This window comes from Nerophis ophidion, linkage group LG01 (genome assembly GCF_033978795.1).
Source record: "Nerophis ophidion isolate RoL-2023_Sa linkage group LG01, RoL_Noph_v1.0, whole genome shotgun sequence".
In the NCBI taxonomy this organism is placed as follows: domain Eukaryota; kingdom Metazoa; phylum Chordata; class Actinopteri; order Syngnathiformes; family Syngnathidae; genus Nerophis; species Nerophis ophidion.
Window position 1 is genome coordinate 41,065,081 of NC_084611.1, and position 18,069 is coordinate 41,083,149.

The following is an 18,069-nucleotide window of genomic DNA, read 5'->3' on the forward strand; positions in this document are numbered from 1 at the left end:
GTGCCATATAGTGAAACCACACTAAACAACACTGTCAAAGTTGTGCCATATAGTGAAACCACACTAAACAACACTGTCATAAACATCTGCCATATAGTGAAACCACACTAAACAACACTGTCAAAGTTGTGCCATATAGTGAAACCACACTAAACAACACTGTCATAAACATCTGCCATATAGTGAAACCACACTAAACAACAATGTCAAAGTTGTGCCATATACTGAAACCACACTAAACAAAACTGTCAAAGTTGTGCCATATAGTGAAACCACACTAAACAACACTGTCATAAACATGTGCCATATAGTGAAACCACACTAAACAACACTGTTATAAACATGTGCCATATAGTGAAACCACACTAAATAAAACTGTCAAAGTTGTGCTATATAGTGAAACCAGACTAAACAAAACTGTCAAAGTTGTGCTATATACTGAAACCACACTAAACAACACTGTCAAACATGTGCTATATAGTGAAACCACACTAAACAACACTGTCAAACATGTGCTATATAGTGAAACCACACTAAACATTGTCAAAGTTGTACCATATAGTGAAACCACACTTAACAACACAGTTACAAACATGTGCCATGTAGTGAAACCACACTAAACAACACTGTCATAAACGTGCCATGTAGTGAAAACACACTAAACAACAACGACAAACACATTTTGTAAGAATATTTGCACCGCAAATGGGTTATAATTGTATAGCACTTTTCTACCTCTTCTTAAGGAACTCAAAGCGCTTTGACACTATTTCTACATTCACCCATTCACACACATATTCACACCCTGATGGCGGGAGCTGCCATGCAAGGCAACTAACCAGGACCCATTAGGAGCAAAGGTGAAGTGTCTTGCTCAAGGACACAACGGACGTGACTAGGATGGTAGAAGGTGGGGATTGAACCAGGAACCCTCAATTCCCTGCAGCACCAACTCTTCCGGGGCGCTGCAATGTAAACAAACGCCATTGGTGAATCCACACCTGACACCCACTGTAATGATACCACGCACAATAGCGTATCGAGTCGATACTACTATAATTACATCGATATTTTTCGTTTTTTTTTTTTTTTATTCATAATATGTTTATAAACTCAGGAACACATGAGGACTATGAATATGACCAATGTATGATCCTGTAACGACTTAGTATCGGATTGATACCTATATTTGTGGTATTATCCAAAACTAATGTAACTAAGTATCAAAGAAGAGAATAATAAGTGATTATATTTTAACAGAAGTATAAGTAGAACATGTTAAAGGCCTACTGGAATGAGATGTTCTTATTCAAACGGGGATAGCAGGTCCATTCTATGTGTCATACTTGATCATTTCGCGATATTGCCATATTTTTGCTGAAAGGATTTAGTAGAGAACATCGACGATAAAGTTTGCAACTTTTGGTCGCTAATAAAAAAGCCTTGCCTGTACCGGAAGTAGCAGACCATGTGCGCGTGATGTCACGGGTTGTGGAGCTCCTCACATTGTTTACAATCATGGCCACCAGCAGCGAGAGCGATTCGGACCGAGAAAGCGACAATTTCCCCATTAATTTGAGCGAGGATGAAATATTCGTGGATGAGGAAAGTGAGAGTGAAGGACTAGGGAAAAAAATAGACTATACAGTGGGAGCGATTCAGATGTTATTAGACACATTTACTAGGATAGTTCTGGAAAATCCCTTATCTGCTTATTGTGTTACTAGTGTTTTAGTGATATTATATAGTCGTACCTGAAAGTCGGAGGGGTGTGGCCACGGGTGTGGTGACCGCCAGAGTCTCTGAGGGAAGCCACGTTTCTCGACGAGGCGAAGCGAAGGCAGCCGGTCGGGCCGGGCTGAGCTTGTGTTCCCCCTCTTACACGGTGGAAGCATACCATGTTTGGGTGCGGCCGGTCGGAGGAGGCAAGACAGTCCGCAGCTGCCTCATTGACAGGTGCACGAGGAACAACGCAAGCTCCGCTTATGTCTACGGTAAGAGCCGACTTATTACCACAATTTCCTCACCGAAATCTGCCGTTTGACATGTGGTAGAGAACCATGTACGCTTGACCGCTCTGTTCCATAGTAAAGCTTCACCTTCGGGAATGTAAACAAGGAAACACCGGCTGTGTTTGTGTTGCTAAAGGCAGCTGCAATACACCGCTTCCCACCTACATCTTTCTTCTTTGACGTCTCCATTATTATTTGAACAAATTGCAAAAGATTCAGCAACACAAATGTCTAGAGTACTGTGTAATTATGCGATTAAAGCAGACGACTTATAGCTGGGATCGGGCTGGAACAAAATGTCCTCTACAATCCGTGACGTCACGCGCACGCGTCATCATACTTCGCGCAAAATTTAAAATTGCAATTTAGTAAACTAAACCGGCCGTATTGGCATGTGTTGCAATGTTAAGATTTCATCATTGATATATAAACTATCAGACTGCGTGGTCGGTAGTAGTGGGTTTCAGTAGGCTTTTAAAAGTTGTCTTGTATGTTCACTATTTTATTTAAGGACTAAATGACAATAATAAACATATGTTTCATGTACCCTAAGATTTGTTTGTTAAAATAAAGCCAATAAAGACATTTTTTGTGGTCCCCTTTTATTTAGAAAAGTACCAAAACCCTTTTAACAAAATATTGGTATGGAGACAACATTAATACGCACACGCCGAGCACCCACTGGCAGAAATATAGACGGAGGCCTATGGGGCACAGCACCACCTAGTGGTAGAAGAGGTGTGTATGTTAGGCTGGTTTGAAGCCGTACTGATTGATTGTGTTTTGGTCACAGAGCCGCCGTATCCCGAAGGCGAGCCACTGGCCTCGGCTCAGGAGGGGAGCAACGTCACGCTTACCTGCACGGAGTCCGCGTCCGCCCCGCCGGCCAACACCACCTGGAGGCGGGGCCGGGAGCACGCGGTGATCGTCGCCGGCGCCAAGTATTTCCTGTCTGTGGACGGCCCCACCTACCGGCTGACCATCGCCAACGTTAGCAAGGACGACGAGGGCGTCTACTTCTGCCGCAGCGAGAACCCGCTGGCCGTGTTCGAGCTGGAGGTCTACCTCACAGTGAGAGGTGAGTAAAAAAACAACAACAAAAAAAATCAAAATTTTCCATAACTCTTAACTCTCTTTTAAAAATGTTAACATGCACCAACTATCTATCCTTTCATCCATTTTCTACCGCTTGTCCCTTTCGGGGTCATGGGGGCTGCTGGAGCCTATCTCAGCATGCACCAACTATCAGCTAAATAAAAATAAAAAAAAGCTAACATTAGCATGTTAAAATGGTAATTTTAGCTTGCTAACATGTGTCCACTACCAAATCATATGAATGGTGTATACCTGCTAAATCAGCTGAAAAAGATAGCTACATGCTATCTTTTTTTCATTATATACTTTGATACTTTGCACATGTTAACTGTTAGCATGCTAGCTTTTTAGGTCATTTAGCAGCTATACACCGCTGTCATATAAATTGGTACTTAGTTGACACACAGTAATTATTAAACGATAGCATTCTAACTGCTAACCTTAGCATGCTATCTTTTTTAGCTAATTTTGCAGCGTTACCTGCAAAATTAACCAAAAACTCTAGCATGCTAACAGTAAACATGTGCTTAGTATCAAAGTGAAATCAGCTAAAAAAAAAGCTAACATTAGCATGTTAAAATGGTAACGTAAGAATGCTAACATTTTGTGTCAACTACCAAATCATATGAATGGTGTATACCTGCAAAATCAGCGGAAAAAGATAGCATGCTAACAGTTAGCATTAACATGCTATCTTTTTTTCATCATATACTTTGATATTTGGCACATGTTAACTGTTAGCGTGCTAGCTTTTTAGGTCATTTTGCAGCTATACACTGCAGTCATCTTAGCTAGTACTTAGTTGACACATAGTATGCTATTGTTTAATAATTACTAACTGCTAACCTTAGGATGCTATCTTTTTTTAGCTAGTTTTGCAGCGTATTTTGCAAAATTACCCAAAAAAGCTAGCATGCTAACAGTTAACATTTGCCAAGTATCAAAATAAAATTTGCTATGAAAGCTAATATTAGCATGCTAAAATGGTAATGCAAGAATGCTAACTTTACGTGTTAACTAAAAAAAAAAATCATGTACACCTGCAAAATCAGCTGGGGAAAAAAATATAGCATGCTAACAGTTAACATGTTGTCTTTTTTTCATCATATATTTTGATACTTGTCGCATGTTGATTGTTGGCACGCTGACTTTTTAGGCAATTTTGCAGGCGCCCACCTTGGATTCATATGTTTTGTTAATTGACGTCATCCGTGTAACTAGCGTGATACATGTTAGCTTTATTTTAGTATTTCGTGTGACGTCTTATGAGGAACCCCGAGCATTGATAAGCTTTCTCAAGCAGAAAAGGCTTCATTGTGTCACAGCACGTGTTGGAATTTATGTTTCTTCTCAATGAACCACCGCTCTCTCGTTGCCGGCTGTACTCGTGCACGCTATAAGTAGCACAGTGCGACACAAATATCTTGCTACTCAGTCGTGTGTGAGTGTTGACTCCTGCTCGGTTGCTAGTAAATCTTCACAAGCTGTACACTGACTACCGTATTTTTCGGATTATAAGTCGCAGTTTTTTTCATAGTTTGGCGGGGGTGCGACTTATACTCAGGAGCGACTTATGTGTGAAATTATTAACACATTACCGTAAAATATCATATAATATTATTTAGCTCATTCACATACAAACCCCGTTTCCAAATGAGTTGGGAAATTGTGTTAGATGTAAATATAAATGGAATACAATGATTTGCAAATCCTTTTCAACCCATATTCAGTTGAATGCACTACAAAGACGATATATTTGATGTTCAAACTCATAAACTTTATTTTTTTGCAAATAATAATTAACTTAGAATGTCATGGCTGCAAAAGGTGCCAAAGTAGTTGGGAAAGAGCATGTTCACCACTGTGTTACATCACCTTTTCTTTTAACAACACTCAAACTTTGGGAACTGAGGAAACTAATTGTTGAAGCTTTGGAAGTGGAATTCTTTCCCATCCTTGTTTTATTTAGAGCTTCAGTCGTTCAACAGTCCAGGGTCACCGCTGTCGATACTTGCCAAGCTTGAGACCTCCGATTTCGGGGGGTGGGGGGCGTGGTCGGGGGTGGGGCGGAGGCGTGGTTAAGAGGAGAGTATATTTACTGCCAATATTTTTATATTGGCTGTAATTAATATTACAGGGACGGCGTGGCGCAGTGGGAGAATGGCCGTGCGCAACCCGAGGGGCCCTGGTTCAAATCCCACCTAGTACCAACCTCGTCACGTCTGTTGTGTCCTGAGCAAGACACTTCACCCTTGCTCCTGATGGGTGCTGGTTGGCGCCTTGCATGGCAGCTCCCTCCATCAGTGTGTGAATGTGTGTGTGAATGGGTAAATGTGGAAGTAGTGTCAAAGCGCTTTGAGTACCTTGAAGGTAGAAAAGCGCTATACAAGTACAACCCATTTATCATTTATTTATTTATTTATTTATATATATATATATATATATATACTGTATGTATGAAATACTTAACTTTCAGTGGATTCTAGCTATATATGTTTATTTTATTATATATATAAATAAAATAAATAGTTGAATTTCAGACAGCACCTTTCAAATACACAGTAATAAAAACAAAGTTGTTTTACTAACTGTACTGTGCTTGCTGGGTACTAAAAAACAACAACTCTTACCTTTCACTATTTGAGTAACGTCACTTCCGAGTTTCCAGAAGATGGCGCCAGTATGTGCTTTGCCCCTTTCCCACTGATATGATCAACTTCGACGTTGGTTTTTCGACGTCCCAGTCAGCTTTTTCACCTGGCCGGATTCCTGCATTCCTTTCCCGCCTCGTGGCTCCTCTCCTCCGCCACCTGCGGGCTGTGTGTCAGGCCCCACCTGAATTAGCTGCGCTCCTGGACGTGCTGGCCGCCGCCAGGTTCGGTCTTGTGAACGCAAGACCCGCTTTGTGGCTCCTCTGCCCCGACACCTATGTGCTGTGTGTCGGGCCGCACCTGGATTAGCTGCGCCCCTGGACGTGCTGGCCCCCACCAGGTTTGGTCTTGTGAACGCAAGATCTTTGACAAACAAAACGTTTATCCTGAAGGATTTCTTCACTTCCTGCGGGCGGCGGACTTGACTTCCTCTGTGTGACGGAAACATGGCTGAGAGCTGGTGAGTCCGCCCCTCTTAATGAACTACTTGTGAATGAACTACGTGTTCCTACTTTAATTCTCTGCGGTTGTCCGGTCGAAAAGGAGGAGGATTAGCAGTCGTTTTTAAAAATGACTTTAAATGCCGTCAGATCCGGCTCCAATCCTCCTTTTCAAGCTTCGAACTGTGCATGTTTGAGCTGGAGGGGGCGTGGCCTCCAGCTCCAGCAGAATTTTGCGAGATTTTCGGGAGAAAATTTCTCCCGGGAGGTTTTCGGTATAGGCGCTGAATTTCGTGAGTCTCCCGGAAAATCCGGGAGGGTTGGCAAGTATGCCGCTGTCGTATTTTACGCTTCATAATGCGCCACACATTTTCGATGGGAGACAGGACTGGACTGCAGGCGGGCCAGGAAAGTACCCAGACTTTTTTTTTTTACGAAACCACGCTGTTGTAACACGTGCTGAATGTGGCTTGGCATTGTCTTGCTGAAATAAGCAGGGGCGTCCACGAAAAAGACGGCGCTTGGATGGCAACATATGTTCTTCCAAAACCTGTATGTACCTTTCAGCATTAATGGTGCCTTCACAGATGTGTAAGTTACCCATGCCTTGAGCACTAATGCACCCCCATACCATCACAGATGCTGGCTTTTGAACTTTGCGTGGATAACCGTCTGGATGGTTCGCTTCCCCTTAAGTCCGGATGACACGATGTCGAATATTTCAAAAAACAATTTGAAATGTGGACTCGTCAGACCACAGAACACTTTTCCACTTTCCATCAGTCAATCTTAAATGATTTCTGGCACAGAGAAGCCGGCGGCGTTTCTGGATATTGATAAATGGCTTTCGCTTTGCATAGTAGAGCTTTAACTTGCACTTACAGATGTAGCGACAAACTGTATTTAGTGACTGTGTTTTTTTTTAAGTGTTCCTGAGCCCATGTGGTGATATCCTTTAGAGATGGATGTCGGTTTTTGATACAGTGCCATCTGAGGGATAGAAAGTCACGGTCATTCAATGTTGGTTTCCGGCCCAGCCGCTTACGTGGAGTGATTTCTCCAGATTCTCTGAACCTTTTGATGATATTATGGACCGTAGATGTTGAAATCTCTAAATTTCTTGCAATTGCACTTTGAGAAACGTTGTTCTTAAACTGTTTGACTATTTGCTCACGCAGTTGTGGACAAAGGGGTGTACCTTTTTTGTACCCAATCATGGCACCCACCTTTTCCCAATTAGCATGCACACCTGTGGGATGTTCCAAATAAGTGTTTGATGAGCATTCCTCAACTTTATCAGTATTTATTGCCACCTTTCCCAACTTCTTTGTTACGTGTTGCTGGCATCAAATTTTAAAGTTAATGATTATTTGCAAAAAAAAAGTTTATCAGTTTGAACATCAAATATGTTGTCTTTGTAGCATATTCAACTGAATATGGGTTGAAAAGGATTTTCAAATCATTGTATTCCGTTTATATTTACATCTATGTACCTCCACTCTCGTTTCCGGCTGTACTTGTGCACGCTATAAGTACTACTGTGCGACACAAATATCTTGTTACTCAGTCGTTGACTCCTGTTCAGTTGCTAGTAAATCTTCGCAAGCTGTACACTGACTAATCTTAAGTACGTTCTGCAGTATTGTGCCTTAAAATGTGAAGGCTGCACAGTTTGTGATATTGTGGGACAAAAGTGTTGGGAATGTTGACGAACCAGCCGCACCGCCTTCTCATTTCCACAGCTACCTTGGCGTACACGGGCGCCGTCATCGGCGTGTTCATCGCCGCTCTTATCGTGGCCTCCGCCATCGTCGTGGCCAAAGTGGTTTACTCCAACCGGCACCGAGTCTGCCTAGGTGAGGTGAAGATGTTGCATGAAAGTCTTCTACACCAGTGTCCCCCCTGCATCAGTACTCACTTTGTTGTGTTGCATTGCAGGAGGAACCTTTGGGTGAGTACGCCTCTCTTTCCACAACCGCCTTGGAACACATCACACCACACCAATGTCTTTATTTGAAATACTGTAGCTTTTATTGGATTGTGGGATGTTAACTGATGTTGTTGCGCAATGCGACTTGGAGCGATTTCTGATAATATCAGACCGCCGATATTATCGGCCGATAAATGCTTTAAAATGTAATATCGGAAATTATCGGTATCTGTTTCAAAAAGCAAAGTGGTACACGGACGTAGGGAGAAATACAGAGCGCCAATAAACTTTAAAGGCACTGCCTTTGCCTGCCAGTTCAATCACATATTATCTACGGCTTTTCACACACACAAGTGAATGCAACGCACACTTGGTCAACAGCCATACACGTCACACTGAGGGTGGCCGTATAAACAACTTTAACACTGTTACAAATATGCGCCACACTGTGAACCCACACCAAACAAGAATGAGAAACACATTTCGGGAGAACATCCGCACCGTAACACAACAGAACAAATACCCAGAACCCCTTGGAGAACTACCCCCTACCCTGCCAACCTCAACCCCACCCACCTCAACCTCCTCATGCTCTCTCAGGGAGAGCATGTCCAAAATTCCAAGCTACTGTTTTGAGGCATGTTTAAAAAAGAAAATAATGCACTTTGTGATTTCGATAATAAATATGGCAATGCCATGTTGGCATTTTTTTTCCCCCATAACTTGAGTTGATTTATTTTGGTAAACGTTGTTACATTGTTCAATGCATCACAACAAAATTAGGCATAATAATGTGTTAATTCCCCGACTGTATATATCGGTATCGGTTGATATCGGAATCGGTAATTAAGAGTTGGACAATATCAGATATCGGCAAAAAAGCCATTATTGGACGTCTTTAATAGACGCACATAAAAATATTTAAAAGCCTTGAAAATGATGTGGGGTGGGGTGGCCTGGTGTGGGCCGCGCCGTTCTCCTCGGTGGTGGGGGGTGGGTCATGGGGGCCCGGGTGCTTCCCGTCCGGCTGCGAGGAGTCTCTGGGTTCCCCCGTTGGGGCGTCCCGTCTTTCTGCCCGGGTGGGGGGTTGTCTCTCGCTGGCTTGGGGTCTGGCCGTCCTCTGCTTCTCTCGTGCCCTGTCCTCTGCCGGGCGCGTTTGTCTGCGGCCTGCTGCCGGCTCTTCCGGGTGACGCGGTGGGCGGCCTGGCTGCGTGGGGCTGGTGGTCCCTGGTTCCCCGGGCGCCACACCTGCTGTTTGGGTTGGGCTCTCTGGGCGGCTGGGGCCGCACTCTGGCTCCCACGCACACTGGGAGTCAAATATATTGTACATACAAACACACATATACTCACACACACACACCGTTATTCATACAAACAAACATACATACTGTACATAGGTACTTACGCTCCCACATACATACACAAATACAGTACATACCTACATATTCCAAGGCCGTCCATCCACATGCACATTCACGGCACAAACATACATATACTGTACATATACATTTACTGTACAAACATTCATATACACATTCTGTTCATATACAAGTACATATACATACATACACTCATGCACATAATCACGTTTCATCAAACATATATCAACGTTGTTGCCCTAGGGTATTTTTTAAATTTTTTTAATCTTTGTAGTTATCATTATGTATACGTATTGTTGCATTTGATCAACTGTATTGTTGATAATAGAGGTAAACTATTGGTATTGTTCATAATCAATAGTGCTTTTTCTATTGGTATTTGTATTGCTCCAGTTGTAGTGTAAAAATGCTCATTGTAATTTCTATATTATTATTTATTTTACTAACTGTTTCTTTGCTATCACTTTTACGATCATATTTGTTCATATTGTATGTGCTGGTGTTGTTCTATTACTGTTGTTGTTTTTGTCTCTCTGTCTAATCCCCCTCTTATCCCCACAATTTCCCCCTCTGTCTTCCTTTTTTTCGTCTTTCTATCCCCTCCTGCTCCGGCCCGGCTGCACCAAATGATAATATAAATACATTTAATAAAGTCAAATTCAAATAAGGCAACAAGAGAAGTATTCCACACTTCTTTTGTAAAGTAAATCTGAACAGGCGATATGGGCATCTACAACAACTATATGATTTGCCTGATAAGCTGGACAGGACAAAAAAAAAAAAGAAAATGATGTAAGAATAATTAAGTATAATCTTCAAACTTCTTTAAAACAAACCTTTAGCTGTGCTCAAATCCTCAGCTAATAATAAAATCACAAAATAACAACATGTATAATAAAGTCCCTGGTTTAAGAGGACATTTTAAACATCAGCAGAAACTTGAAAATAGTTTACCTTTTTAAGAGTTTTTTTTTTTTTTGGTTAACAATTTTAGAAGAACCTTGTTCCCTCAAAAAATAAAGGCAGGAACACCAAGCTGCCAACTGCAAGACACTGTGTGGCAGGTGAGAATATTACTACTGCAGCTAAACACACTTTCATATTGTGTGTACCGTATTTTTCGGAGTATAAGTCGCACTTGCCGAAAATGCATAATAACGAAAGAAAAAAACATATATAAGTCGCACTGGAGTATAAGTCGCATTTTTGGGGGAAATGTATTTGATAAAACCCAACAATAGACATTTGAAAGGCAATTTAAAATAAAGAATAGTGAACAACAGGTTGAATAAGTGTACGTTATATCAGTGGTCCCCAACCACCGGGCCGTGGCCCGATTGGTACCGGGCCGCAGAAGAATTTTTTATCAAAAAAAAAAAAATAAGATTTTATTTTTATTAAATCAACATAAAAAACACAATATACACTTACAATTAGTGCACCAACCACAAAAACCTCCCTTTTTCATGACAAAAACGTCCCTTTTTCATGACAAAGAAGAAAAAAATAATAATAATAATAAAAAATAAATAAAAAAGACCCCCCCCCCGGGCCGCGGGACAAATTATTAAGTGTTGACCGGTCCGCGGATAAAAAAAAGTTGGGGACCACTGCGTTATATGACACATGAATAACCAACTGAGAAGGTGCCTGGTATGTTAACGTAACATTATGGTAAGAGTCATTCAAATAACTATAACATATACAAACCCTGTTTCCATATGAGTTGGGAAATTGTGTTAGATGTAAATATAAACGGAATACAATGATTTGCAAATCCCTTTCAACCCATATTCAATTGAATGCACTACAAAGACAAGATATTTGAGGTTCAAACTCAGAAACTTTATTTTTTTTTTGCAAATAATAATTAACTTAGGATTTCATGGCTGCAACACGTGCCAAAGTAGTTGGGAAAGGGCATGTTCACCACTGTGTTACATCACCTTTTCTTTTAACAACACTCAATAAACGTTTGGGAACTGAGGAAACTAATTGTTGAAGCTTTGAAAGTGGAATTCTTTACCATTCTTGCTTGCTGTACAGCTTAAGTTGTTCAACAGTCCGGGGTCTTGTTGTCGTATTTTACGCTTCATAATGCGCCACACATTTTCGATGGGAGACATGTCTGGACTGCAGGCGGGCCAGGAAAGTACCCGCACTCTTTTACTACGAAGCCACGCAGTTGTAACATGTGGCTCGGCATTATTTTGCTGAAATAAGCAGCGGCGTTCATGATAACGTTGCTTGGATGACATATGTTGCTCCCAGTGACGTGCAGTCAGGGTAGGCAGGTGAGGCGGGGCCTCACCTGCCATCATGGAAAGAAAAAAAAATGTAAAAAGAAAAAAAAGTAATTAAATGTTATATGTATCCAGTGATTATACTATAAAGTTATTTTCCATTTAACCTCACCAGTTTTAGATTATTTTTATTCAAAATCGCTGAATTTTCACAATTTCCGTTAAAATACTGAGCAGAGACTTGCGGTGAGTCAGCAGCCATTTGAGCCTCCCCATCACCATGGCAATGACTCGGCTACCTGATGGCTGCTGTGCAGTGAGACCGTATTGCTATATGAATTATATTATACATTTCCATAGTTAGCTGAGGTATATAATGTACAATGTATTTTGTCAACAACTGTATGTGTGTAACGTATTTCTTGAGCTGGGCAATCAAACGCCTGCGGAGATCCACTGTGTGAGGCTCGCAGTAATCTGGCCCCCTGGCTATAGAGGGCACTAATGATCACAGAGTTCATTCTTGCACTACTCGGCTAGGCCTGCATGGGGACATCTGAAGCCGGTATGTTTTAAAGTTGTTGTTTGCCTGCATATGGTAAAAACAACCGTCCAACATTTTACAACTAAATGTAAACTTATAGGGACCGACCATCAGGGCCGAGTTGCGACGAAAGATGTGTGTCGATGTTGAGATATTAAGCCGACTTGGTAAGTCTATCTGTTTGCTAATTGTAGCTACTAGCCGTACCCAGGTTTTTTGTATGGGCGGTTAGCATCGGCTTTTAATCTTGTTTCCTCCAATGTTTCTGATCCGATTGAATTTATATTTATGTTGAGTCTTAATTGTGGGTTCCTAATTATGGTGACGGAGTATTGTGGCGTTTTAAGGCCATCTGCATTTTTTATGCTACAGTAAAGACAATGAATAAACACTGCTGCTGGAGCGCGGTTACACTATGATGTCATAGTGACAACACTGTGTGGCTGTATGAACTGCGAATGCACATATGGACTGCGATCAGTCTCATATGGCTCCTATAAACTTGAAGAACCTTTGATTTTACTTTTTATGAATAACCTGAACTAAACCAACATTGTTTGCTGAGATTCCTTTGTTTTTTTCTTTTGTTTTGAATGGCCATTCCTATTAATGTCTGTCCACTAGTTGTTGCACTGTACATGTTTAAATGACACCAGTATTATTTAAAGTATTTAATTGTGTCTGTCCTCTCTCCGAGTCGTAATCTAGACGTCTGATTAGCCCAAATATTGAGAACTTCTACCATACTATATTATTTGTCAAAATAATATGCCAGCTTATGCTCCAGCACCCCCTGCGACCCCGAAAGGTACAAGCGGTAGAAATGGATTGATGGATGGATGCTTAAAATGTCTAAAATATGGATGTATGTAGATATCTATCTCCGTTATTAGCTAAAGTACCTGCTACATTAAGTTAAAGTACCAATGATTGTTACACACACACTAGGTGTGGTGAAATTTGTCCTCTGCATTTGACCCATTCCCTTGTAAACCCCCTGGGAGGTGAGGGGAGCAGTGAGCAGTAGCGGCCGGGAATCATTTTTGGTGATTTAACCCCCAATTCCAACCCTTGATGCGGAGTGCCAAGCAGGGAAGAATGCTGGTTTGAGCTTTTAAACATAACCTGTTAACTGTTGCCAATCAAATGGTGAATAAGATACTCTATAGGGTTCATATGTTTATAAACCTGAGTGTGAGGAAGTCAGTGCCTCGCCAGCCATGAACCGGAGGACACCACGTCCACAGTTTCCAAATATAATTTGAAATGTGCACTCGTCAGACCACAGAACATTTTTCCACTTTGCATCAGTCCATCTTAGATGAGCTCGGGGCCAGTGAAGCCGGCGGCATTCCTGGGTGTTGTTGATAAATGGCTTTAGCTTTGCATAGTAGAGTTTTAACTTGCACTTACAGATGTAGCGACCAACTGTAGTTAGTGACAGTGGTTTTATAAAGTGTTCCTGAGCCCATGTGGTGACATCATTTACACACTGATGTCGGTTTTTGATGCAGTACCGCCTGAGGGATCAAAGGTCCGTAATATCATAGCTTAAGTGCAGTGATTTCTCCAGATTCTCTGAACCTTTTGATTATTTTACGGACCGTAGATGGTAAAATCCTTAAATTCCTTGCAATAGCTTGTTGAGAAATGTTGTTCTAAAACTGTTCGACAATTTGCTTACAAATTGGTGACACTCACCCCATCCTTGTTTGTGAATTACTTAGCATTTCATGGAAGCTGCTTTTATACCCAATCATGGCACCCACCTGTTCCCAATTAGCCTGCACACCTTTGGAATGTTTCAAATAAGTGTTTGATGAGCATTCCTAAACTTAATCAGTATTTATTGCCACCTTTCCCAACTTCTTTGTCACATGTCGCTGGCATCAAATTCTAAAGTTAATGATTATTTGCAAAAAAAAAAAATGTTTATCTGTTTGAACATCAAATATGTTGTCTTTGTAGCATACTCAACTGAATATGGGTTGAAAATCATTTGCAAATCATTGTATTCTGTTTATTTTTACATCCAACACAATTTCCCAACTCATATGGAAACGGGGTTTGTACGTGATTGAGGAAATCTTGAAGGCCTACTGAAATGAGATTTTCTTATTTAAACGGGGATAGCAGGTCCATTCTATGTGTCATACTTGATCATGTCGCGATATTGCCATATTTTTGCTGAAAGGATTTAGTAGAGAACATTGACGATAAAGTTCGCAACTTTTGGTCGCTAATAAAAAAGCCTTGCCTTTAGCGGAAGTAGCAGACGATGTGCACGTGACGTCACTGGTTGTAGGGCTCCTCACATTGTTTATAATCATAGACTCCAGCAGCAAGAGCTATTCGGACTGAGAAAGCGACAATTTCCCCATTAATTTGAGCAAGAATGAAAGATTTGTGGATGAGGAAATTGAGTGAAGGACTAGAAAGAAAAAAAAAAAAAAGGGAGGTGGCAGTGTGAGCGTTTCAGATGTAATTAGACACATTTACTAGGATCATTCTGGAAAATCCCTTATCTGCTTATTGTTTTAAGTGTTTTATTGAGATTGTAAAGTTATACCTGAACGTCGGATGGCTGCGGTGAACGCCAGTGTCTTTGAGAAGCCGAGGAGCCAAGATCACAGCTACCTTTTTGAGCTGCAGTAGGAGGAGGTTTAATCCACTGACGTCTCCGGTAAGAGCTGACTTAATATCACAACTTTCCCATCCAAAAACTTGCTGGTTGACGTAGAGAAACATGTTCGCGTGACCGCTTTGTGTTAAAACTTCACAACAAATTAAGAAAAACCGGCTGTGTTTCGGTGCTAAAGGCAGCTGCAATCCACCGCTTTCCACCAACAGCATTATTCTTTATTGTCTCTGTAGTGTTAATCTTCACCTTCAAATGTTCAAATTTATTGTCACTACTCAACAGGTTTGAGGGAGTGATCCTACGCAGCAGCAAATATTGCATTGAAGTGAGGTCCAGTCAGAAATCCAGTTAATGCATATTTATTAATAAACTTGCAGGGTGAATGAAACATACCATGGATTATTGTAGTGACATTGTGCCATATGTTCTGTCTTTCCTGCCTGTTGCTGTGTGCTGTTGTCTGCTGTTGGTAAGAACGGTTTGTGCTCCCACACCTGAGTCCTTCCTCGTTTGGCTCACCTGTGCTTCTATATATGCCTTCCCCCCTGCACTGCTCAACCAAAAAGCCCGCCACCTAGTGACAAGAAAGTAATGCCAACACAAAAATAAGGATGCCTTAAATGGCTCCTAGCCTCCATTTTTAATTGAACAAATTGCAAAAGATTCAGCAACACAGATGTCCAAATTATTGTGTAATTATGCAATGAAAAGAGACGACTTTTAGCCGTGTGTGGTGCTGGGCTAATATGTCGGCTACAACCCGAGACGTCACAAACACGTGTCATCATACGCATCATCAACAAGAAACTCCGCGGGAAATTTAAAATTGTAATTTAGTAAACTAAACCGGCCGTATTGGCATGTGTTGCAATGTTAATATTTCATCATTGATATAAAAACTATCAGACTGCGTGGTCGGTAGTAGTGGGTTTCAGTAGGCCTTTAAAGTATTGAGGCAAAATGAGAGCATCATTTTGAAGTCTCTTCACCTTTTTGCCTTTCCCCAGGCGCCCGGGCGACAACGTAGGTGACGTGCTGAGCCTGGTGGAGTCGGACGATGAGCTCTTCAATGCGCCCGCCCCTCGACTGCCCCCGCTGACGCCGGCGAATCAAACCACCATGGTCCAGATCCACCACATCCCATCTGGTGTGGACATCACCTGAAGACCCAAAATGAATATACATTTGTTGTTAACGTCTTGCTAATGTCGCTTCCCTGCAGGCGAGCAAGAGGACACGGGGACGACAGCCCAGACACAAGAAGAAGATCAAGAAAAATTGAGAGAGGAGCTGCCAGATCTTGTAACATTTTAGGTGTCTGGCGCTTTTTCTTTTCATTTTAGTTGAACATGGACCTCCAACAGAAATGTGAAGGATTTTTTTATAAGGCCGTCACCAAGGTAACTATTTGTTTCTTGGGTGCGGAGTGACCAAGTGCCCTTACGTCACGACTCTTGACGCTTTAGAATGTGACTCAACCAGAAAAGTGGAAGGGGCCGGATGTTGCCCTCGCCAGTCAGCGAGACGCCCGCCAGCTTCCTCCCGTATCGTCTTAAACCTAAATATAGAAAAATGCTCATTGTATATATTTGATAATTTTAATTTGATGTTCAAATGATACTTTTAAAGAGGATTAAAATTGTTCTGTAATAGCTGTATGGTGCAATCACATGTAAATAAAAAAACATGTCAATGTTTGTATGAAAATGTTTACAGCTATTACTGTTTCTTTCATTAGCACCTTTCAGAACTTTAGCACCTCTTAAAATTATTACTTTAAAACCGTAAATTGTGTTAGATGTAAATATAAACGGAATACAATGATTTGCAAATCCTTTTCAACCACATTCAATTGAATGCACTACAAAGACAACATATTTGATGTTCAAACTCATAAACTTTATTTTTTTTTTTGCAAATAATAATTAACTTAGGATTTCATGGCTGCAACACGTGCCAAAGTAGTTGGGAAAGGGTATGTTCACCACTGTGTTACATCACCTTTTCTTTTAACAACACTCGATAAATGTTTGGGAACTGAGGAAACTAATTGTTGAAGCTTTGAAAGTGGAATTATTTCTCATTCTTGTTTTATGTAGAGCTTCAGAGCTTCAATCATGGCACCCACCTGTTCCCAATTAGCCTGCACACCTGTGGGATGTTCCAAATAAGTGTTTGATAAGCATTCCTCAACTTTATCAGTATTTATTGCCACCTTCTTTGTCACGTGTTGCTGGCATCAAATTCTAAAGTTAATGATTATTTGCACAAAAAAAAAGTTTATCAGTTTGAATATCAAATTTGTTGTCTTTGTAGCATATTCAACTTAATGTGTTGAAAATGATTTGCAAATAATTGTATTCCGTTTATATTTACATCTAACACAATTTTCCAACTCATTTGGAAACGGGGTTTGTATATATATATATATATATATATATATATATATATATATATAAATAATATTAGGGCTGCGAATCTTTGGGTGTCCCACGATTCGATTCAATATCGATTCTTGGGGTCGCGATTCGATTATATATCAATTTTTTTGATTCAACGCCATTCACGTTTCAAAAATAATATTTTTCCGATTCAAAACGATTCTGTATTCATTCAATACATAGGATTTCAACAGGATTTACCCCAGTCTGCTGACATGCTAGCAGAGTAGTATATATATATATATATATATATATATATATATATATATATATATATATATATTTAAAAGCTTTTATAATTGTAAAGGACAATGTTTTATCAACTGATTGCAACAATGTACATTTGTTTTAACTACTAAACGAACCAAAAATACGACTTATTTTATCTTTGTGAAAACATTGGACACAGTGTGTTGTCAAGCTAATGAGATGCGATGCAAGTGTAAGCCACTGTGACACTATTGTTCTTTTTTTAATTTTTATAAATGTCTAATGATAATGTCAATGAGGGATTTTTAATCACTGCTATGCTTTAATTATAACCAATATTGATAATGTTGTTGATATAAATTTTTGTTTCACTACTTTTGGTTTGTTCTGTGTTGTGTCTTTTCAATTGGTCTGTTTATTGCAGTTCTGAGTGTTGCTGGGTCAAGTTTGGTTTTGAAATTGGATTGCATTGTTATGGTATTG

The 18,069-nt window shown here is 40.6% G+C and overlaps 1 protein-coding gene across 1 annotated transcript in view; it reads left to right on the forward strand.

Moving 5' to 3' along the window:
- vsig10 (V-set and immunoglobulin domain containing 10) overlaps window positions 1-16,646 on the forward strand; it is a 37,094-nt gene extending 20,448 nt beyond the window's left edge. The window contains exons 5-9 of the mRNA XM_061903120.1: window positions 2,806-3,090; window positions 7,941-8,054; window positions 8,137-8,149; window positions 15,943-16,082; window positions 16,158-16,646. Coding sequence (XP_061759104.1) covers window positions 2,806-3,090; window positions 7,941-8,054; window positions 8,137-8,149; window positions 15,943-16,082; window positions 16,158-16,249 — 644 coding nt within the window. The 3' untranslated portion in view covers window positions 16,250-16,646. The remainder of the gene's footprint in view (window positions 1-2,805; window positions 3,091-7,940; window positions 8,055-8,136; window positions 8,150-15,942; window positions 16,083-16,157) is intronic.
- Window positions 16,647-18,069: the final 1,423 nt, after the last annotated feature.